The 24398-nt window shown below is 40.6% G+C and overlaps 1 protein-coding gene across 1 annotated transcript in view; it reads right to left on the bottom strand.

The window, feature by feature from the left end:
• Positions 1-18620, bottom strand: part of LOC144251336 (spermatogenesis-associated protein 31A6-like) — a 55298-nt gene extending 36678 nt beyond the window's left edge. Inside the window, exons 1-4 of the mRNA XM_077794335.1 lie at positions 18435-18620; positions 17401-17446; positions 16262-16322; positions 12897-15993 (exon numbers count right to left, since the gene is read on the bottom strand). Coding sequence (XP_077650461.1) covers positions 12897-15993; positions 16262-16322; positions 17401-17446; positions 18435-18620 — 3390 coding nt within the window. The remainder of the gene's footprint in view (positions 1-12896; positions 15994-16261; positions 16323-17400; positions 17447-18434) is intronic.
• Between the last annotated feature and the right edge of the window lie 5778 nt (positions 18621-24398).

The following is a 24398-nucleotide window of genomic DNA, read 5'->3' as shown; positions in this document are numbered from 1 at the left end:
GTAGCCCCCCACTCCAAGGGTCAGGGAACCAATGTGGGGAATCCACAGCTGCTAAATATGTTTATTTCAATGATTCCTTAAAGAATAGGTGAACTAACAGCAGGTGGGATCAGGGACCTTTGAACCAATTGTGAGATGCTTTTGAGCTAAAATTCCATTGATCACCTGACCTCAGTCAGCCAGCCTCTATCCTACCTTTTGGGTCATAGCAGTGTTTTGGGTTTACTAGAATCAGTGTCAGTTCAGAGGCATGTCCCATAATCTCCCTAACACCTGGTTATTTCTAGTATCTTCAGTGCACAGTCATCCTGGTAAGAAGTGGTAGGTCTCTTGGAATAAGTCTGGGAGAAAGATTAATCATTTACATGTTGGCAATGTAGAGGGTCTTTCCACAAGGGCACCCAACCTTCCCTACATTCAAGGCCTTCTGTTCTGCAAACTGGCTCCAGTCTGGGAATTGACTAAGGGAAGACATTCAACTCTTTTTGTGATTCAAGTTTGACTTCTGTTCACTTGATCTAGAACTCTTATGCTATGCAGATTCAGTAAGAATTTAGTAGACTCCCCATCTATTTAATTCCTAGAAACTCAGTAATCAAGTAACCAGTGCTATAGGTCTCTCTAATTGATCCTTTGGTCTCACTATCCTCATGGTAATCATAATCACCTGAGTGCTGCTATTTTGCCCCTATCATCTCAGGATCAACTTTTTCCTACTATATGCTTTAAGTTTTCTAATTTAGTGGCAGCAGTTCCCATTTAATTTCTGGCCTACAGTAAAATTGACCAGTGATATTTTTAAGGGTCTTGGGAATTTGTACAGATTTATTTCTCAAAATCACTGTGAAAGATGTATTCTATGTACTTTGTTTTAGAGTAGGTGAGCAGATACTAAGGACAAGGTCATTCTAAGTTATATCTTCCTTAACCTTTGGATTATTTCTCTGTCATTCCAAGAGAAATAATTGAATTTAGGTCACTTTTTGGTCCACATTTCAGTCAGCAAACCAAATAATGAGATCCTGTGCTAGTACTGAGCTGAAATATTAAAAGCAGAATCCCTACTTAGTGGGCCTCAATCAGTACATTGGGTCTCATCCAACTTTGGGTTTCTTCCACTGGTGTCTCATAAGTCCACTGCCACACATATTTCCTCATTTTTATGTCTATATAAAATGAACAAAAAATCATGTAGCCTTTATGGAGTGTACCTCCTCAAGGATCCACTTTGAACCATAATTTTAAGGTCTATTGGGAGTAGAGTATGGTTGTAGACCTAGAAGCAAAAAGGGCAATGAGAGTGGGTCCTGAGGAGCATAAGTAGTTTTTTGCCTGGAGGCTGCCTCAGGGCAGGTGACTGGAGTCCCTTCAGGCAAAGCTGGGTTAACTCAGATGGGGGAGGAGCAGCTGCTCCTAATGGCAAAGAGAACTGGGAATTTAGGGGTTCCACCTCTCAAATGTCATCAAGATCTTGCCAACAGTGCCATTTCAATTTATGGACCACCCCCACCCCCACCCCTGGCCCTAATCAATGCCCTCACAGCAGACACTCTGCAATGTTGGGAATTTAATGTGCATCATAATTCAGCCACTCACAGGATGTGATTCTGGGTTTACTTTTTGGCAATATCAGCTCTGTGATTACAAGGAATGAGGGTTTCTTCCAGGGCAGATGTAGAATCTTTGTGGTCATTTGTGTGAGAATTGAGCTGGGAATTCAAATCCCTGAGTTTATCCTTTCTTTAGTCTATTTTGCCATAACAATTAGGGGCACTAGCCAACAGTATAGTTGTTATTAGTTTGAGGAAAATGCTCGAAAGTATCAAACACATGGTGACCCAGAATCTTCTGTCTTATGATTAGGAATGTGCAGTGGAGATACTTTGCATACCTCTGTTGCTGCATCATGCCATAAACTATCAGTGTTTTCTTCAGGTGCTCTGTGCTTGTGTTACTGCTGCTAGCTTGGAAAATGACTGATGGGGTCTTGACTTTTTGCAAGAAATATGCCATCTCTTTTCCCTTATTGAGGATCATGCATTGTAGAAAGTTCCTTATCCTGTTCCTGAAGTGCCTCTCTGAAGGAGCCAATCCTTTCTCTGGAAGGAGCTTGGGAGCGCTTGTTCCACACTGCGTCTCCTACCTCCCTGATCTGGGCAGGGGGCCATCCCCCAGCATGGGAGGGCTTCTCTCCTTCAAACCTTCCTTCCTCATGCCTGAACTGGGCCACACACAGCCCTCTCTCTTATCGTACCAAACTTTTTCTTCTTGCTCTTCCATGGGTCTAGGAGCTTGTGGATCTTGCAGGTTCTGTCTGTTCTCTTTGCTGGTTGAGACCCTATAGCCCCTGATCCATGGACAAACTGCTACTGGATATGCTTAGGAAGCTGAAGAGAGTCCTGGGAAGACAGGATGTCTGTGACCAGGAGCACCTCAGTCCTGAAGGAATACTTCAGGGACACAGTCTTGAAGGATAACACCAATGGCCAGATCTTGAGGCTGGTTCTCTGGCAGAGCCCTTGCTCTCAGTCAGGAGTCTCCTAGGCCTTGGGAAGTAGAAATTCTGGAGGGAGAATTTCTGAACCATGGTAAAGCAGAGACTATAGTTCCTGACAGGGTTATACTTCCATGCCCTCTGGTTTGTAGGGTTATGTAATTAGTTCTGAAAGATAAGTTGAATGAGGAATTGATAGGTCATTTCTGAGCCCGAATTGTCAGGACAAAATCAACAAATATGCTTTCCCTTCTGCATTGTGACCCAGAGTTCCCAATAGGTCATCAAAGTGAGACAAATACGTGAGCTTAAAGATTGACTTGACTTGACATGAGCAAATGAAACCTGGAACCAAGGCCCAGCCTGACTGCTTAGACCAGAAACAAGACTCACAGTCAGACTTCAGTGAGCTACGCCACCAGCAAGAAGTGACATGCAACACATTCAACAGGGCATAATGACTGGGAACATGGTCTTACCAAAAAGACTTTAATGAGGAAATCCAACAGAACTCACGGGCAGATGCCTATGCATCTTCAGAGTTAAGATCAGACAAACTGCCTTAGCAGTCAAAGACCAACCTGAAGAGCTGACACATAGCAGGACATCTTCACCCATCACAAAATTCCATTCAAATACCATCCTGCAAAGAATCAGGTATAGCACTAAGAAATCTGGGCACTCCTGAAAGAAGTTCACTCATCTGAAAGATACTACTGGGTCAAATAACGAACAAATTCTGGGGGTCATTCTGTAATTTGGCATAGTTGATAGACAAAAATCATGCCCCTCTAAAGTTTGCTGGCAATATTAAAAACTGGACTGATTTATTTTGTTTGTCTCTTTTGTCAATTTGAGCTGTGTACAGGTACTTAGAGACTCTGAAGCTGGAAAAGGAATGTAAGAAAATCACAAAAGAGCTCCCATGTGGCAATTTCATGGCAGACTCTGTCCAAGCTGTGTTATGTTGGAGGATTTCTTCCCATGTGCTACCATTGTACATTCCAGACAAGATTTGATTAAATAACGGTACATGTCTACCAAGACAGTGCTCTGTGCACTCACACATGCACATATTTTATGTGGATTATATTAGCTTTGGCCTGTGCACAGCCCTCAATATCCATAGTACATTTGCAGGGCCACTTGGTCAAAAAGTTTTAAAAATGAGAAAAAAAGTGGTGACTTTAAAATAGAACATCCCTTTGCCCTTATATGCTAAAAACTTTTAGAACAAATAAATAGAATTATGTATTTTGCATTTAGAGACAAAAATGTCCCTGTAATTCATGCACCTTTACACAAATCTCATTTGCAAGCCCTTTTATTGTGATTTGAATAAATCTGTTTTCTGAAACAGGTCAACTTCATCAGGATCCTCCATGTGAATAGAAAAAAAAATAAGTTTTATAAAAAATATCAGGAAAATTTTACTTTTATAAGATTTTTTCCTCAAAATTTTGATTTATAGTTCTGATTTAATTAAGACTTGACATATCTTTAGATATTATAACTTATTATTTTAATATTTTAAAAAGTATTTGAATTAAAAGACAGTAAATTTTGTATTATATATTACTTAGAAAATTGCAGAGTTGAAATAAAGTCTCATTTTGAAAAAAGCCATTTAGTATCTTTTTAAATTTTTTTTACTTGTTAATGGGCCTTTATTTTATTATTATTTTATTTGTATGTGGTGCTGAGAATTGAACCCAATACCTTGCACATACCAGGCAAGTGATCTACCACTGTGCCACAGCCCAGCCCCCACTTAGTATGTTAAGGAAAAATCTAAATATTTTCCCCAATATAGTAACTGTATGGAATTGAGAAATAAGTAGCTTAATGCTAAAAATAGTTTCTAAAATGCTCATCCATGAATTCATTAGGAAAAAAATAATTTTCCTGGACCACCAACAAATGGATGCAGTCTATGTTCTGAGGAAACAAATTCAATGGCTCAGCATGGGAAAGGCTGACAATTACAAGAAAACAGAACAATCCAATCAGTTCCTTTTGTTTCTATTGACTTTATGTTGTATGAATAAATGATCTATATTCTAAATGCTAATTTTGATTGTGTTGCAATCAAAGCAGTTGAAAATGTTCACTCTCTCTGATAGAGTCTTGCAAGCAGTTGACACTTCTAGATTTACAGCCCAGGATTTTAGCAACTGAGATATGAAAAGAGCAGTCCTGGCCTGGAAATGAGTTTGCAAGCATTTGTGGGGAGCAGAAAAGAAAAAAAAAAAAACGTAATATGATTTCTCCAGTCAATTTCAACCAACCTCTGCCAAGAACATGGTTCTCTTCTCCAAGGCTGCACCTATAGTTGAGGTTGGAAGGCAGCAGCCTCTGTAAATGCTATGAGCCAGCTTGATCCAAGGTCCCTAGAGCAACAATAACTGCAGAACAAGGGACTCCTTACACAAGCAAAATGTGGAATGCAAGGCTCACGTTGTTTCTTTTGGATGCAGTTTTCTGGGTGTTTATTTTTGCTTTTCAACTTTCGCTTGGATAACTATGGAACACAAAATTTCTTAAGGAGATTTTTGGAGAAGAAAAATGAAGTTGAATACTATAGCATGTTCTTATCTTGAATGCAGAAATTTCAGCAATATGCTTTTGTATGGAAAATATTAACTATTTGAAATTAAGAAATATCAATTGAAAAACCAGTCAAATCCATTTTTTAGGTATTTAAATTTATATCTAATGGCATCAATTTTCTCAAGCAGTTATAGGTTTTACTGCTTAAAATCCATAAGTTTTGAAAAGTTTTATTCAGATATCTTAACATGCTAACTTTTCAGCAATTTGCCTCTTTGTACAAAAAAGTTAAGGTATATTCTAATATCAGGGCCAATTTTTTAATCTGTATATTGAAAACACAACTTCAGCAACCTTAGACTTTAAATGGTGTTACAGAGCTGGGGCCTTTCTGGAAACTGAAGGAACATGAACCCCCCCACCCCACCCCAATTCAAACCCTGATTCTTGCAAAAGATTTCTGAGTAACAGGAATGAGTTTGTTAGAAGGAATGGGAAAGGGACACTCTTAAAGGATTGAGGAACGGTGTGCCTCTCTTGCACTCCAGTTTTATCGGGACCTCAGAGAAGTTTCCAGAGAGTCTTGTTTAGATCCACCTCTTGACTTGATTGATATGAAGATGACATCAGACTTTCAAGTCTCCACTGCCATGACAACAGTATTTCATTTGGCCCATGCCTAAATAGTTCTCATTGAATTTTTTTTTTTTTTTTGGTAGTGGGGATAGAACTCAGGGACACTCAACCACTAAGCCAAATCCCCAGCCCAATTTTGTATTTTATTTAGAGACAGGGTCTCACTGAGCTGCTAAGCACCTCACTGTCTTACCATTGGTGAGGCTGGTTTTGAACTCATAATTCTCCTGTCTCAGCCTCTTGAGTTGCTGGGATTACAGGCACACTAAGCTCTCATTTGATTCTTTTTTTTTTTTAAAGAGAGAGAGAGAGAGAGAGAGAGAGAGAGAGAGAGAGAGAGAGAGAATTTTAATATTTTTTTTTATTTTTTAGTTATTGGCAGGCACAACATCTTTGTTTGTATGTGGTGCTGAGGATGGAACCCGGGCCACACGCATGCCAGGCGAACGTGCTACCACTTGAGCCACATCCCCAGCCCCCTCATTTGATTCTTAACAATAAATTTTTACAGATTTTATGGTTAGGAGGATACCATCCTTATCTCCCTGAGTTTTGGGATTTGGTGTATGAAAAGTGTCACAAAAAGTCTCCCCTTTCAGGGTAACTTGGGCTTCTCTTATTGACATTTTTCCCAGGCTTGCATTTCTTCTGCAGATAATAAGTAGTTTGCTGAGGAATGTACATATCCTGTCCACTTAGGCCAGGCAGGGCTGCAGGTAAATTTCTTCTTGGAAAATAAAGCATATAGTTATCATTACCCATTTTATAGAATTATTTCCCTCCTTGTGTTCCCATCATTCATATCTGTCTGTCCCCTAACAATGGGAACTCTAGAATAAAAGGAGAAGAGATTTCAAAAATAGACTGTAGGAATGTTTAATTCTTTCTTTAATTGTAATACTAAGCCATTACTATCTCCACAATAACCAGTTATTCTAGTAAATACATTGAAAAATGTAGTGGCAAGATCACAGGCTATGGTGCTCAGCTCCTTGGGCACTGCTTCACTCATTTTGGTCCTTGAACATACATAAACCTGCCCAGAATTCTCTATAAAGTCCTCTCAATACCTTTCAAAGAGCCCTTTCTTTGATTTGTTGTAAATATTTTTCTAAGAAATATTTTATTGCTTTTCATAAATCAATTGAAAAAAAAATATATATGTAAATAAAATACATGACTAAAACCAAATATATAAAACAAAATATAAAATGTGGAAACATCTTTAATTGATTAATAAATATGTTCTCTGTATTGAACCAGAAAATTACTTTAAAAACAATAAAACACATTGAATTTTAAATTATTCTGGGTTTTGGGAGGTTAGAAAAGGGTGGATTGTATGACACTGGAATTTAATGTGTTTTAACTAATGTAATTATTTAAGTGTATTAGCTAAATATTGGACTATTATTGTTGTAATAGAAAAAGTAATTTACTCAGTGACACCCAAGTAGCATAAATGGATTAATATACCTCAAAAAAATCATAATAATCAGCCCTAGCTTCCTGCACATGGTAGAAGATGGTGATCCTTATGTTTAACAGTAACCTTGTCCTGGCCTTCTCACACATGAACTCCTGGTGTAAGGCGTCCTTTTGAAAGGAAAAACCCCCAAGTGATTTTTTCTTCCTCATTTCCTGTTCTTTCTCCTAATTTTCTCATGCTAAGAACAGAAGTATAGAAATTACTCCTAGAGCCCCATTGGCAGCCCTCAGAAAGTTTGAAAAGCCTGAATGGTAAGGCATCTCTTAACTAGCACTGGGCTGGAAAAAGATGTGCAGTAAATCCCTATATAGTATTTCCACTGGCTTCATAGAAAATATGTAAATAGCCTAAAGTGCATGGGAAATAGCAAGATATCATAAAATAAACTAAATAGTGCATTTTGATTACTTCTTTCCATTGTTTTTAATATGATTAGCTTAAGTATATATTCATATAATTTAATGTTAAAATAATGATTGTATTTTAACACTGGCTTGCAAAAGTCAAGAAAAGTTAATGGTTGGATTGTTCTGGCTGCTGAAAATGGATACCAGTATGTGACTACTCAATGAAAAAATATTAGAAAAATTTCCTTTAAAATCAGGAGGAAGACCCAGTGGTTCTGGAGGCTGAGGCAGAAGGATCACAATTCAAACCCAGCCTCAGCAACTTCTCAAAGTCTTGAGCAACTTAATGAGAACTTGTTTTAAAATTAAAAAATAAAAATGTTTCAAAATGAAAATCTAAAAGAACAAAAAGGCTTAGTGAGCCCATGTCTCAAATGGAAAAAGGCTGATAAAGGCTGTGGCTATGCCTCAGTGGTTCAGCATCCCTGGATTCAAATCCAACCACCCCCACATATATCCTTGTGGAAAGTCAAGTCAGGCCAAAAGCCATACCAAGCATTTAAAATTAGAAGCCCCAAGTACCATTAAATACTATTTTTCCTACTTATTATTCATTTTCTGGTAAAACTAATTTCTCTGTCCCAGATTCCTAGAAGCCATCATCTTACAAAGAGAATGGAAGCTAATATTGCTGTCCCTCAAAGTCCTGCTGTCCACAAAGGTAGAAATAAAATCATGACACTTCCCTGGCCTGCATTCTGGGCATATGCATATTTCCTGGCTCCTTTTTCCTATAAATTGTTACATTTCTGTAGGGCAGCAAAGGTAGATCAGCCCTTTTCTCAGATTTGGCCAAACTATTTTCAACTATTTTTTCCTTTTTGTGTAATTTCTTCCTAATTGTGATTGGGTAAGCAACTGAATTCAGCTCACCTGGACCCTGGGTATCCTCTGGCCTGGGTAACACTCTCAGTACCCAAGAGCAAATTTCACTGTAGTAGCACTTTTTATTTCCTATAAGAACCTGTTCTATGCATTTACAGCTTGGATGCTTGGTATGGCTTTTGGCCTGACTTGACTTTCCACATGCCTTCTGTATTGAGCTTGACCACGTGTGGCTTTTGATATAAAAATAAGAGATGAGTAACTCTTAAACACTGTGAGGTGATTGTATAGATACTAATTGCCCTTATTTTTTAACAAATGATGCTATATTTTATTTATGAATTAGAATAAGGAGGATTTTGAGGAAAGTGAGGCTCACTTGGCTTTCTCTGCTGGGATTTTTTGGGCTCTGTGAAAAAGAAAAGAAGGAAGTGGAAGGGAAGGGAAGGATGCTAGGCTATTGATGAGGAGGGTATTGCAGGGCATTCAGGTGATCTCTCTCTCCCACTTGTGTTTCTAATCTGTTTCCAGATGTGGGAGACTGAGCCATTCCCTCTGTCTCCCCAGATGACTGTGATGTGCTTCAGGCCTGCACCTGTGGAGCACTCTTCTGGGGGATGAGGGCAGAGGGCAAAGCTTCAGTACAGAGAGGGTCTGACAGTTCCCTTGCTGAAGCCAGTGGTTACAGGCCCTTGTTGTAGTTGTAGCTGGATGGCTGCAGAGCTATTCCTATTTTTGTGTTTTTTGCCCTGAACTATATAATTCATAGCAGCAGAAAATTATTTCTCTTTTAATTCACAATTTATTGCACTTTAACCACAGTGCTTAGTGTGTAGCAATTCCTCAATTATGGTATAGTTGTGTGTGTGTGTCTGTGAGAGAGAGAGAGAAGGGAGAGAGAAAGCGAGAGCGAGAGCGAGAGTGAGAGCAAGAGACTGCACACTTTCTGTTAATGGAAACTTCTTTCTTTTTCTTTTCTACTTTCTCACGTTACGTTTTGTAACTCCATAAATTTCTCTTGATCTTTTCTGCACATTATGTGTTTGTGTTGATCACTAGGATATGTGGGTGCTCAGCCTCTGGGAAGTGAATGTGAGTCCAGATTCTTCTTTTCTGGTTCATTTCATTCTTAGAGTCCATTGCCACAGGTCTTTATAATTTTTCCAAAATAAGCCAACTGTGTTAAATTCATTTCTTGTATCCAATAAAATAAAGAAGTGACATTTCTACATTTAAGAAAATAATTAAAACTGGACAAGTAAGGAAATTTCTGTCACTGGAAGTTGGTGGCATTTTATTCATGTTTAAAATTTGTTATTCTCTAAACTGTGGGTCAGAGCTGAGGCTAGTACAAACCCATAGAGGAAGGAATTTTGCAGATCTACACTTGGAATCTGCAGTTCTTCGGTTCAGAGGCAATGGCATTACAAAGGAACAGAAGTTCCTGAAGATTGTTCCAAGCAGAGAACACTATTTGGGAGGCCACGTTGACAGTGGCTCAGTGTACTGGGATTCTAGGGGCAGGACAAGGCTGGTGGTGTCCCTCTTGTGCTCCCAGTAGTTTTACAGAAATGAGGAATGGATGTGGGAATTCTGTGGGAAGTCTGTGAAAAGTCTCTGTTTCCAGTTCCTGTGGGAATTCTGAGGTGTCTGTGTGATGTCTCTGTGTGGGCCTCTCAAAATCTGTGTAAAATTTGTATGAGGTCTCTGTGTAAGGACCCTCCATTAGGTCAATGTGTTTGTGTAAGATGTCTCTGTACTATCTCTGGGTGGTCTCTGTGATAAATTCTTGCTGAGGAAATCTGTAGGACATCTCTGTGGTGATTGTTCCCCAAGGTCTGGAACTCTGTGGGAGGTCTCTGTGAGAAATCAATGCATGAGGACCATGTGGCATTGAAAGGTTGTTATGGGAGACTATGTTAGGTCTCTGAGGCCTCTCTTGGTACAAATATCTGTCAGAGGTTCCTCTGGGAAGTCTGTCAGGGGTTCTGTGAGATCACTGCATGAGGACCATGTGGCAGAGAAGGGTTGTTGTGTGAGGACCATGAAGTTGGTGTTATTTCTGAGGGAGGGCCTTGTGTTTCCATAACTGTTATGTTGGAGGTTCTCTGATGGTCTCTGTGGCAATCTTTTTGTTGGATCTCTGAAGGGCCATCTGTGTGGCTCTGGATCTGGTATGATCAAGGCACAGGACCTGAATCAGGGGTGGCCTGTAGGTCTGTGCTCACCCTGAGAGGGACTGCCTGGCTTTACATGTGGAGTACTTTCAGGCATTAGAGCAAGACCATGCCTGTGTCATCTGCCTTGATGGCACTTCATGGTATAGGACTCTGCATCAGGGAAAAACAGGGCAGAGTTCCCTGGAGTGGGGCTCCTGCCTTCCCCAGGTGGGTCATAGCATCAAACATTCTGCAGACACAGCTTCTCCTCTTCCTCCTGTGAGGCCTGCCTGCTTTCCCATGTGAACAGATCCTGGGAAGAATAAGCCTGTGCTGGAAGCACAGTGGGGGAATAAAAGACTCCTGCTTGCCCCCTGCCCAGCTTGCTCCCACATTTTGGACAAGTCACTGCCCTGCTATGACAAGTTCTAACTGAACCATCTCTTCTCCTCTAGTCTGTGGGCAAGTAAGTTCTGGAAGCCCAGAGAATTTGCTTTGTGACCCCAGGCTCCCCTTTGGACTTTTTACTGCAGAATAAGAGTTAGAGCCATGTGTGTGCATAATGGTCACCAAACTGGGAGTCACAGCTAGAGTTCCCTAGTCCTAACTACTCAAATTGTCAACTCATTCCTTATATAATTGAAGAGGCAAAGCCATGTGGCCCCATTAAGTATAATGTCAGAAAATGAATCTGCCCTACTAAAGGGTTTGCTTCCTCTATTGCCTGTGTCATTGCTAAAGAGGCATCTCCAGATCTGTGGTCTGGGAGCCAGATCATGGTACACAGTGGTGAGGCAATGGTGAATCCATGATTTCTGGTACTGGGATAGCAGAAGCTTCCCATCCATCACACCATCTGTGGTATCCCCATGTTACTCTGCCTCTTTCTTTGGCTCCATTTCAATTCTCCACATCCCACTATACCCTCTATGCCTCACTGTCGCATAGTTATTGAATACACATTTGTGCCATCTGGGGGTTGGGGGACAGAGGTGGTGAGCTGCGTGTGACATAGCCCTCAGCAGCCAACTTGATGTTCCCACCAAACAATTTCCATTCTGGTCACTGCCCTAGAGAGTGAGGAAGGTAGGAGCAGAATCAGGTGACATGGCCATGGCATGCAGCCTGAGCTAGAAGGAGCTGGCAAGGCCGATCTCCATGTTAGCCTCCAAAGGCGAGGGTTTCCAAGGGCAGGTGTCCTCTGTTCCCCAAGACATCCATCAGGCAGGACTCTCTAAGCATCTCTGAATTCAGATCCAGGAAACTGTATCTTTCCCCAAATTTTCTGGACCCATTTGTAGCATGGGAAGCTATTAAGTCTCATGGTAACACTGCACACCAATCCCTACAGCCTCACAAATTTCAGAATAAAGGGAAAGGCTGACTCAAACATTAGGGTGGGGTTCTCATGAAGTTGCCCCTCTTGACCAGTCCCAAAATGTGTTCTGTTATTTTTGTAATGATCATGTCATAAATTATTAAGGTATAATGAGGGGATCTGGCATGAGATTTGGGTACTCATTGCCACTGTCACCTCCCTGCATGTCCAGTCTTTTCTAGTCCCTATGACCCAGCACAACACAGACAGAAGCCTCTCTGATTGAAAAGCAGTATTATTAAGTCATTGTCACCACATTAGGAAGAAGCCATTCTCAAACAAAGGTCTCACATGGGGACAGTTTTTCTGAATATGATCAATATTATATGAAATATTTCTTCCCAGCAGGACAGGAGTCAGAAGCATGTTGATGTTGATGAGTCAACAAACGTCTCTGAAGAGCGCAGTGCACTGGACAGTGGACAGTGTGTTCCAACATACCTGCCACCCTGGTCCTCTGTGTGTAGAGGCTGGGCAGAGGTACAGATTCTTTGAGCAGCAAGGCCTGCTTGTTGTCCTTGTTTCTGATCCATCTGTTCAGAGGATGGCTGTGGTCGCTAGGGCTGGCCTGGTGACCAGGAGACGTAGCTCCTATCACTCTCCTTTGCTCCAGAATAATGGGACTCCAAGAATAATGGGATTATCTACCCATAGAGGCCTGGTATTCCTCTTTAACTTTGTTTGTCTTTAAGGCAGAATGTTCATAATGAAACCTCATTTTCTGCTCTATGATCCACCCAAAAGTTGAAATGAGTGCCTGAGTTTCTGATGCCCTGTTGTCTGTAAGCAGTCGGCCAGTGACTGACCCTTGGCTTTGGTTAGAAGTTGAGGGGGTCATAATTTTGGGTAGGGAGTGTACCTGTCCTTTGGTATTACTGCAAAAAATATTCTGCAGAAAGTTCTTTATTCTGTCCCTGAAGTTCCTCTTTGAAGGAGCCTGGAAGGACTTGTAACTCACAGTGTCTCCTATCTCCCTGACTGGGGTAGAAGGACCCATTTCTCCTGCACATAAGGGCCTCCCTCCTGCAAGCCTTTCTTCCTGTGCTTTTGACCTGAGTTTCACACTGTCCTTATTCTTGGAAGTTGCTCTAAACTTATTTCTCCTGCTCTTCCAAGGATCCTGGAGCTCAGTAATCTTGGGCTCCTGCAGTTCCTCACTGCTCTCTTCACTGGTTAAGAGTCCATACAGATCCTGAGAAATTGATGCACTGCTACTGGTCATGCTTAAGGAGCTGGACCATCTCTCCTCTGAAGTTAGGATATTTGCAGCCCAGAGCGCCTCGGGGCCACAGTCCTCATGAAACATGTCAGTGGCACAGTCTTGCAGGATGATGTCAGTAGTCCATTCTTGAGGCTGCTTCTCTGGGTTAGTCTGTGCCTTTAGGCATGAGTATCCTTGGCTTTGGGAAATAGAACTTATGAAAGAGGATGGTGTTTTACTGATCCACTGAGATTTTAAATTCTTCAGATGAATATCAACATTTAGGAAGTTTGATGTCTTTCTGATTTTCTTGGTGATTCCCCAGTCAGAAGACTCCTCTTCATCATCCTCTATCTTTCTGACTTCACCTTTTAAAAATTGGGGCCCTACCTGAAGTGATGACACGCTGTGGCATGAGACTTGTGAGCTCACACTACTCTCCAAGGACTCATTTCTGTCCATTTCTAGGCCTAGACTTGGTTTTAGGCTGTTTCTTCCAGATCTCAGGACAGCATCATTGTGCCAGGTTCTGCCCACGAGAATATAAGTGTGGGGCTGAGAGGGCAAGCTGCCCTTGTGTACAGTTGAAGGAGCATCTGAGAGCCCATAGTTGTCACTGGATGTAGTTCTGCTCAGGGACTCAAAAGATGGGCCAGAGAAAGGACTCTTCTGGGTGGAAACTGAAGTTTGTGCTATCTCCTTCAATCCTGTACCTTTCTGAATGGGTTTTCCCAGGACCCTGGCATCATGGGCAATGGAGTCAACCCTGGAGTCACAGGGAACTGAAGAGGAAAGGGAAGGCTGTGGAAGTAGTGAAGCCTCAGAGTTTCTCATCTTCAAAATATTTATGTGCTTAAGGACCTTGAGGGGTAGGTCCCACCTGTGCTTTGCTCTTAGACTTGTAACATGTGCCTCTAATGCCTGCTGAGTGCCAGCATCAAGGAGGGAGATCTCCTGGGAGGTGTTCCTGAAGGCTTCCCCACCTTTTAAGGATGTTTCATCCCCAGTTTTTTTGTGGGTTTTTGAATTTCCAGGTGGGCCAAAGACATGATATATGCCAAGCCTGGAATGCCAAACACCCACAGGAATCATGTCCTCCTGAATTATCTCTGGTCTTTTTGAACTAGTCTTCTGTATAGGAGGGCTTCTGTTGTTTAGAAACACAGGGTTCCAGGAAGACTCACAATTTTCTTTTGCCTGACCTCTTCTTGAGATGTTGTCCCAGGACTCCTTCAGATTTAGAAATGGGTTCCTATTGGGTGGTAGTCCATACTGGTGTAGCATGAACCACTTTTGAAGATGTTGTTCCAGTTTCTCCTTAATCTCAAGGCTGAGGAAATTCCCTGGGGGCTTGTTGATGGACTTGTGGTCACAGGAGGCCCTGTTCTCAGAGATGAGATTGCTAAAGATGTTCTGAGACTTTTGGACCAAATAAGGTAAAGCCTCTCTACTTTGTACTTGTTTTCTTAAAATGTGGTATTCTAGGTGTTGCAGAGAAGAAGAGGAAAGCAACTGGATCCCCTCTTGGTTTGTGGGGCATGGAAATCCAGAGGCAGTATTCAATTGAAAATGGCATGGCATGCTTGGGAGAGACAATGTGAGATGTTCCTGATGGTGGATCTGAGCCAGTGATGGGGACTGCAACCAGGATAAGGATGGAATCACAGGCTGGAGTTGAACAAGAGGGTGGAGCAACTGAGAGGAAAAGAGTGGTCCAGGTGTAGTCTGCACCTGCACTGGAATGTAATTAGGCACTTCATTGAATGCAATCGAGGAAAAGTCTGCTGAGGGCCCAGATATTCTGACAGTAGCCACCAGGGACTCGCTGTGCAGAATGGGGAGGCCCCAAAAGAACTGGCTGCATTTCTTCTGTAAATGATCTCTCAGGACCCTAGTGTAAAAGAGCTTCTGAGAATCAGAAAGCTTCTCTGACTTGCCTTTTGTGTTCCAGATGGTAGTATTCTGCTCCCTGCCCAGTGACTTTACTTTGCTTCCCTGAGAATTCAGGGAGTAGACTGTTTCATTTTTTGTCTTCAAATTACAAATTTTCCTTTCTGCTCTCTTGCTGATCAGTATCTCCAATAGTTTCTGGGTGTTGGAATTAATGAAAGAGGTCTCTTCAGTCTCTACCTGAGAGTGTGGGTCGTTTCCCCAGAGTGAGTCCTCTGGTGGGTGAGAAGCATGATCTCTCTTGGATTTACTGTGTGGGGAGTGGGAGAGGTCACAGACTCTGGCAGCCATCTGCCACCAGGAGAGGGATGAGATGGGACAGGTGGAGATAATATGGCCTGAAATTTCTGGGAGAGGAGATGGCAGTGGGACAGGAAATGGCAATGGGACAGGAGAAGATGATGGGCCAGGAGAAGGCGATGAGACAGGAGATAGCAGTGGGACAGGAGAAGGCAACCAATATTTTTTGGGTGGAGAGGAGCTCTGTGGGTTGGTTCCCAGTGAAAGTGTCATTGAGTCACACTGAGAAGAATTCAGGCTGGGGCTTGGCAGAGATGCACAATGGGCCATGTGATCAGGAGAATGAGATTGGGGAGAGGAAATTCTGTGTGGCTGAGGTGAACATTGTTCTAGAGGAATCAAAGACTCTCTTGATTTAGAGGCACCCAGGGATGAGTGAGACTCAAGAGTATCTGAGGAAGTCATTAGGTCTGGTGAGGAAGTAGAGGCCAGAAGCAGAGGGCGCTTGCTCAAAGAAATCAGGGAAGCCAAAGGGAAGAAGGCAGTGGCCAAAGTATCCTCCACAGGCAGTGTATGTGATTGGTGGACTCCAGCTGACTTATCTGGGTCATCTCCTTTTATGAGCTGATGAAAGCTGCTGTCATCCTGGAGCTTCTGTAGGTGGCTGCAAGAGATAGAGGCACAGGCTTCAGCCAGGAGCAGATGGGCACAGGAGGTAGGGCAGGTGGTGCAGGGGTAAACACCTGTGATCCATGGCTCCTCATTGCCCCACTCACTAATATTACAAAGCCCTTGCTGTCCCATAACTCCAGAGCTTTAGACACATACTGCCCCACCTGAGGCTCCTTCCTCCCCTATGAGAGCTTTGTGTTGCTGGATGATGTCATAGGCAGCAGTAGGAAGGACTCAGGATGAAGTGGAAAGTTACTCACTTTCGTAGAAGTGAAAGCAGATCTTCAGGCTCTTTCTCTTTCTTCCAGCAATCACTATAATCTGAAAAAAAAGACCTGATTATTGTGGAGAAGTGAGGATGAGTGGAATATCCACATGGGGCCGATAAAGAGGGTAGACTCTGGTTGCAAAGCACCACTGTTCAAGTCTACATGACAAGTGGCATGGATAGCAAAGAACATAGAGGAGCAGCATTTTGTCATTTACTTCCATCTCCACTAGCCTCCGTTGTACTAATAACCACAGTATTGGGAGAAAGATTGGACAATTTCAAAGAGGAAAGTTTCTTAGGGAATTGAAAGCTTGTCTACACTTTGACCAGGAAGTCCCACCTCCTTATCCAGATAAAGCAGGGGAACAAAAGGAAGTCATTGTCAATAATAAATGACTATTCCAATCAGGAAGATGGGGGCTAGTAAAAAGTACCGGAAATCTAATGATCTTTCCCCCTCATCCTCCCATGTTTCCTTCCCCCTTATCCTCCAACCTGTTGCTAGGTTAACTGCCCCAGAAATTGTTCCTCCCTGCAGGGAGTTGTAGGAGTTGTTAATTGATGCCTACTGTGCTGTTCCCTTCCTGCCTGGACCATTTCATCATTGGGCCCATCTTTGGGTCATGTATGCAGGATGGGAGAGGAGAGGCAAGATAAAGGAAAAAGGAAGTTATGAGAACAGAGGAATTCTAACGTGTACAAAAGGGACAAGACACCCCTACTTTTTTGAATACCCAGCCCTGGGACCCCTTTTTCTGTGGAGAAGTCTGTCTCTATTCTATCCTTTAAGTAAAACTTGCTTTCTGTGTTTGCCTCTGCATTTCTTGAGTGTTCAGTCTTCACCCCTGGGGAAACAGAACTTGGCCCTGATTGATTCTCCTCACTGGCAGGATCACAGATAGCATGACTCCAATAGTGCCCATACCTCCCTACTGGACATCACCCACTCCTTGCCCACCACAGCTTCATTCTGAGTGCAGGACCTGAGAAGTGTGTCTGTTTTGATGATTTCCTTTCCAGGATCCTCCCTCTCAAATCTTTGCAACTGATTTCCTCTGGGACATGGCTCTGGTCTCTTTGGGACAGGTGACCACAAGTCCCATCTGGAGTGGAAGGGCAGGGCCTTACCTTTCAGAATGTTGCTCTTCTTCCTTTTCTTTTTCATCTTCAGGTGCTAACCAACAAGAAAGAAAAAGAGGCTGTGGCCCAGTTCTCCTTCCACACTCCTAGATCAGCTGCAGACATTCCTTTTTTTTCTGAACAGCATCACGTTCTACAGTTAGCTAGTTCTCTTTGTTCAGAGAACATTTTAAAAGTGGCAAAATACTTCATTTTTTCTTCTTTGGGATTTTCTACATGAAATACACAATGCATGTCCTGGTGTAATCACTGATCAAGCTCAGGAACAGGCTTATTTATAGAGGCTCTTCTCAGCTGTGACACAGGGTTCTGCTACCTGAGGCCAGAGGTTTCTCCAGTGGGTGATGGAGTCCTCAGGGCTCAGCACAGCTCTCACCTCAGCTCAAGACAGAGGAAAGGCTGGGCTATGGACTTTAACCTTCCACCATTGCAAATGAGTTCTGAGAGGAGGCACAGTAAATAGCTATCTGGTAATCAATGAGTCTCACAGGAAAAAGAACAGCAATGGGAAGGATATGAACTCCTATCTCTACCAGTAACAAAGGGTTTCAAACTTTTTACACCTGCCTTTCTGAGTTAAAATTTTAACCTGCACAACTAATTCCATGACTTTCTTAAGGGCCATTCACAGTTTCCAATGATTAATTCACCCTCATTGTAAACTATAGAACTCAGACTCCTTCTGTAACCCATGGGTCATTATTGTACCTAGAAAATGAGCCCTTCCAGTGCCTGATGGATTGACTGTGCTTCAGCATACAGGACAGCTTTCTGATTCATTTGAGGTCTGCTTCCATTCTGGTTATTTGTATTTTCATTATGGGGCTGAAATCATGTTGGTTATTTTTGCTTATATCTAGGGAGAGTCTTTCCCTGACCTGAACCATCTGTCCCAGAATGATGGTCTTTCTGTCCTGAGTTTTATCTTTTTTGAAGTGCATCTATTTATTTTGGAAAAATGGAAAGAAGAGTAGACAAAACAGAATCTAGTTTTTGTTGAGTCTGGTCTGAGGGTTTCTTACCTTCTTGAGTTTTTTCTTTTTCCTTGGTGGTGGGAAGAATGGATCACTCTGGAGGAAGGGCAATAAGAGAAGAAAGAGCCCCAGTCCACACACAAAGGCAAAGATCATATCCATTTCCCAGGTGGTGAATCTGGAATTCAGCCATGAGGTACTAATGCTATTCAGAGGAAAGAAAGGATTCTCCATCATCTGAATCACACTGTCCTGTTTGGACAAATGAGCCCTGAGAGTTTGCTTCAGCAATAAGGAGTAGTGTCCTGGCCTGTGTCATAAGGCTGTGCCTTCTCATCACAAAGGGGTCCTGACAGAAGGGGAGTAGCAAGAAGAGGCAGCACCACACCTCTGCCCCACCCTCTGGCCAAGCAATTCCTCCACCCTCCTGTGCCTTCTAAATCTTTCCTTTCAACTTCACCTACTCACCCTGTCAGAGGAGCCTTTTGTCCATTCCATATTATTTCCCCCCAGAACCCAGACGTGACCCACTTCCTTGTAGATCTCTGCTTGAGCTCCATTAATTTCATAGCTTTTGGAAATTTATTTTATCTCTGTAATTTTTATTTCTCAGGGATTATTATTTTCAGGATCACCTCTCTTTGAAATTCCAACTTTTCCATATAATATATTCTTGCCTTGTATCAACTCAACATATAATTAAAATCGTTTCTATGTTTATTTAGTTATATAAATTTTAAATAAAAATTTTCAAATTTATTTTATTATCTTCATCTAGAGGATTTATTTTGCTGGCAGCAAATTTTTTCATGCTCTCTTTATCTGAGAGTATTTTTATTTTTCTTCATTATTAAAGGATATATTTTCTGGTTATGGAATCTCAAGGTGATCCTCCCTGGCTTCCTTTGATTATGCCATCCCACTACCTCCTTCCTTTGTTTCTGATTGGGAATCAACTGATAACCTTACTGTGGTCCAGAAGTTTTCCTCTGCTGCTTCTAAGAGAGATCTAAAGAGAGATTTTGCCTTTTCACAGTCTGACTGTGATGTGCTTAGGAATGAATCTATTTGTTTTTATTTTACAAAGGCAAAGCATTAAATCTAGTGAATACACACACACACACACACACACACACACACAAACATATATATATATGGTGTGTGTGTGTGTGTGTGTGTGTATAAATTTGATAAGTTTCCAGCCCTTATTTTGCAAGTGTTTCTTCCTCCTTCTCCCTCCTTTCTCTCTGGTCTCTCCTTCCACATGTGTCAGTAGCCGTGGTGATGGGGACATCCAGGTCATGCAGCACCACTTGTTGGAAGAATCTCTGCTCCATGCTGCTGTGTTGCCTTTGCTCCTTGAATATACATCAATTGTCTGGTCTGATGCGGATCTGTTTCTGGTCTCTCTGATCTGTTCACTCAACTATTTGTCTATTCTTTCTCCAGTATCCCACTGTCCTGATAACCATTGCTCCACAGTAGGTCTTAAAGTCAAGTACTGTCCACCCTCCAGCTTTGTTTATCCCCAGCATTGTTTTAACTCTTCCGAGATTTTTGTCTCTCCTTATAAACTTTAAAATTGTTTTTTTTTCATCTTCACAAATGAACTTGTTGGAAGTTTGTTTGGATCACATTTAATATAGAGAGCAAATTGGGAAGAAGTGACATCTTAATAATGTTCAGTTTTTCTATCCACGTTGTCAAATACCTTCCCATTCATTTAGATCTTCCTTGATTTATTCTATCACAGCTTCAAAGTTTTCCTCATATTGGTCCTATAAATATTTTGTTAGTTTTCTTTCTGAATATTTAATTTGGACGATAATAAAAATAATAATTAAAAAATTTATCTTCTACTTAAATTTTAAATAAAAATTTTCAAATTTATTTTATTATCTTCATCTAGAGGATGTGATGAAGAGACAGATTTTTCTACATTAATCTTCTCTCTTGCAACTTTGTGTAATTACTTATTCATCCAATGTGTTTTCTTATTGATTGTGTTTAATTTTCTACCTAGACAATCCTGGTACCTGCAAAGATAATTTAATTTCTCCCTTCCAAATCTATATAATTTTCCATCTTCAGTCTTTTAAAATGAGATTACATTAATTAATTAATTTATGAGGGTTGACACAGAGTTAAATCTCAGTTGGTTTTTACTATGTAATTCTTGATATCAATTGTTGAAGAATATTTGTCTATATTTTAATCCTTTTGCATCTCTTTTTGAAAGATATTGGTCTGTAGTATTTTTATTCTATTTCTGTCTCATTTTGTCGTTTGAGTAATACAGACCCAATAGAATGAGTTAAAATATTGTTCATGTGCTTCTACCTTCTGAAAGAGATTATATAGAATTTATTCCTTAATTTTTTTTTGTTAGGATTAACCAGAAAACTATCTGGGCCTGAGGATTTCTATTTTAGAAGGTTATTTATTTTGGTACTGGGAATTGAACTCAGGGGCACTCAGCCACTGACCCACATCCCCAGCCCTATTTTGTATTTAATTTAGAGACAGGGTCTCACTGAGTTTCTTAGTGCCTCACTTTTGCTGATATTGGCTTTGAACCTATGATCCTCCTGTTTCAGCCTCCCAAGCTGCTGGGATTACATGCATGTACCATTGTGCCTGGCTTTGTAAGGTTTTTAATGTATCGATTCAATTTCTTCAATAGTCATAATTCTGTTCAGATTGTCTATTCTTTTGTGTGAATTTTGGCAGATTGTCTTTCAAGAAACTAGTCCACTTTGTGTTGTTCATTAAATTTGTGGACAAAGGGTTGTTCAGACTGTTCCTTTATTATCTGGTTGATGTCCATAGGATTCAGTATTAATGATGCTTCCTTAATTTTTTGTTATTCTTGAGTTGTACTTTATTTAGTTTGTTAGCCTGTCTAGAGATCTATTTATTATATTGTTTTTTCTTTTCATTTTATTTCTTTTTTGTATTAAATTTAAAATTATTGACATTCTAAGTAAGTTATAGAAATTATGAAAATCTTAGGCTCCAGCTAGTAAAACCTTACATAGAAAAGTTACTTCTAATTTATTACAAGATTTACTTCCCAAATGGCTAATAACAGCTAGAATGATAGAGTATTTGGGAAATGTGGCAATATGGTTTGTGTAAGTATCCCACATTATAAATCTACTGGAGATGCAAAGTAATTGGACTTTGTGGAATTCAAATCAAAAGAACAAGCAGCAAAAATTATTGTGGTGCCTCCAGATCCTAAGGGGAGAAAAAAAATCAAAAGATGTAACAAGATCACAAGTAGGAGAATTTTTTGCAATCATTTCAGTTTCTCAACATCCTAACCAAAGCAGCACCAAGAAAACCTGGTATACTTGCCAAAAAATAGAAACTCCTGTATAAGAAATACTATGCACTACATAATTGCTTACTGTATATAAGTATAGGATGTAACTAAGTGAGTTTACCTTAGTCCATATTTGATAGTACTCTCACAACATTTATATAGTGACTTTGGAAAATCACTTCTAAGGACTCCGAAAAGCAATCTCTCCTTCTTCATGTTCCACGAACTCCTGAAAAATCCTTTAAGTCCGTCATAATCATTGGCCTGCTTGAGTTTTCTCTATATGTGCCTGAGTTTTCTCCTAGATAATGTGTTGGGAGTTATACAGCATTTTGAAAAATTAATGTTGTTTGTAAATTTAACTAATCTGTGTACACACCACAGCAATTTTTCTTATCTAGCAGCTGCCCAGTGTGTGCTTGTTAAGTGAACACAAGAAGGATTGGGTCAACTCTGCTGCAATTTATTTTCACTGAGACTAAAGGCAAAGCAAATTAAATGAGTACAAAGTCCAAGAAAATGAATCTGTCTTGCTGAAACACAGTGCTCACTGTGAGGAAACAAATACTTTAGATTTACTTTGAGTGAAACATCTTACAGCAAATATATAATAGAGAAAGGGGGTTGGAGGGAGAGAGATCCACAAATTAGAAGCACATAACTTGCCCAAACCTGCTTAGCATCAGGGTCTATTTCTAAGTGGGCTTCTGTAATAAGGAAGAAGACTTGTAACATAAATATTTCTAACAGTAATATTTTAAAAATTATTTTATTTGTTGATAAACCTTTATTTATATACTGCACTAAGAATTGAACCCAATGTCCCACACATGCTAGGCAAGCACTGTACCACTGAGCTACAACTCCAGCCCCATCTATTGGTAATATTGTGATTTGGATATGAGGTGTCACCTGAAAACCTCATGTGTTAATTCAGGACTGTCCAGAAGTGAAATAATTAGATTATGAGAGCAGGAACATAATCAATTAGTTGATCCATTTGATGGAATAATAATTTGATTGAATTATTGGGGTAACTATAGACAGGTCAAATGTGGCCAAAGGAAGTAGGTCACTGGCCACTGGGGGCATCCTTAGAGTTATATTTTATCCATGTCTGTTTGTTCTTTGTTTTCTATCCACTACCCTTTCTCTCTCTCTCTCCTTCATGGCTGCCATGAGCTGAGAAGTTTTTATCTGTTATGCTCTTCACCTTGGGTCCACAGCAATAGAGTCAGCTGACCAAGAATTGAACCCCTGTAACTATGATCCCTCCCAAACAAAAAAAGCTTTTCCTCCTGAAGTTGTTCTTGTCAGGTATTTGGATCACAGTGATAAAAAATTGACTAACCCAAGCAATATGAGTCATTGCAATGAGAAAATGACAGCACAGCTATTCACCAGTACATTATAAAGCAACTGAAATTGCATCAAGATGCCCTCAGTTCCTTAGGTCATGGCACATCTCGTCAGGTGAGACCCAAGTGCCTTGATGTTAGAGGACCTTCCCAAGGTCATATGATCAGTGAGTTGCATAACAAGGTCTGGCACCCATATTTTTAACTTATGATTATCCACAAGTTATTATTTTCTCTGTCTTGGCTAACGATAGACATCTGGAATCTAAGATAGGCCTAATATAGCTTATTAACATGTGTACTTCATCTTTAAGGAATCTGTAAGAGTAAGGGGACTGCAAAAAGGAAGTAACCATGACAAAATCTGTGACTGAACAAACACAGTGGTATCCTTAAAATAAAGTCTGTCCAACTTTAGGAAACTTCTCTTTCTGCACTTATGGACTTCAAAGTCTATGTACCACACAGGTTATAGATAGTCATTGGGTCTGAGAATAGTACATGTGTTGGTTCTGACTTCACACATATCCTCTTCTTTAATGTGCTCTGGGTGTGTATCACATGTCAGAGTTTCTTCAGTTAAGCTCTGATCAGGCTGGTTATAAACCAGCTTGTCCAATTATTTTACATCCTTGGTTAGATTAGAGAACTTTTAGATGTACAGAAGACATAAATTTTCTTCAGGTGAAACGGAGTGAGAGGTAATTTTTACCCTTCATCAAAAAGCATGTCAAGCCCTCTTTCTCATGCAGCTGCTCTGCCTTGTGTTAATCTCTTCGCTGTGGGTCTTGGAGGCAAGCATGTGGAGGCTCAGGTTTCTGCAGAGAACTGTGGGATTACCATTAAGTACACACTTAGGTTGAAATAGTTCGTGACACTCAAAACTGGTGCCCTTTCAACCTATTCAGAAGGGTCTGCTTTGAAATTTCTTCTTTCAGATTTTTCGTTATGAAATACCATTAGGTCTTGGGGCAGCTTGTGCTTACTTAGAATAGGAAAATTCATCATTAAAAAAAACTGGGTGTGAGGAAGAAAAATGACAATCACCATGTTTATAAAAGAAAGTAATTAAGAAAAATACTTAATAACCTTAAATGAAATTGAATTGATGATGTTTTGATACTAAAAACATACCATAATGGGAGTTTTGTTGAAAAATACACATAAAATAAAAATGCCATTTTAATGATTTTAAGTATACAATTCTGTCACATTAATTGATTTCACAGTGCTGAACAATACTCAGAATTAACCATTCCTAATTTTTTTTTTCATTTTTTTAAGCAAAGATTCTATACCATTAAAAAATTCATCCACATCCTTCCT

The sequence above is a fragment of the Urocitellus parryii genome (assembly GCF_045843805.1).
Source record: "Urocitellus parryii isolate mUroPar1 chromosome 13 unlocalized genomic scaffold, mUroPar1.hap1 SUPER_13_unloc_11, whole genome shotgun sequence".
Classification (NCBI taxonomy): Eukaryota; Metazoa; Chordata; class Mammalia; order Rodentia; family Sciuridae; genus Urocitellus; species Urocitellus parryii.
The sequence above is the reverse complement of the archived record's forward strand: the minus strand, read 5'-3'. Positions and strand labels throughout refer to the sequence as shown.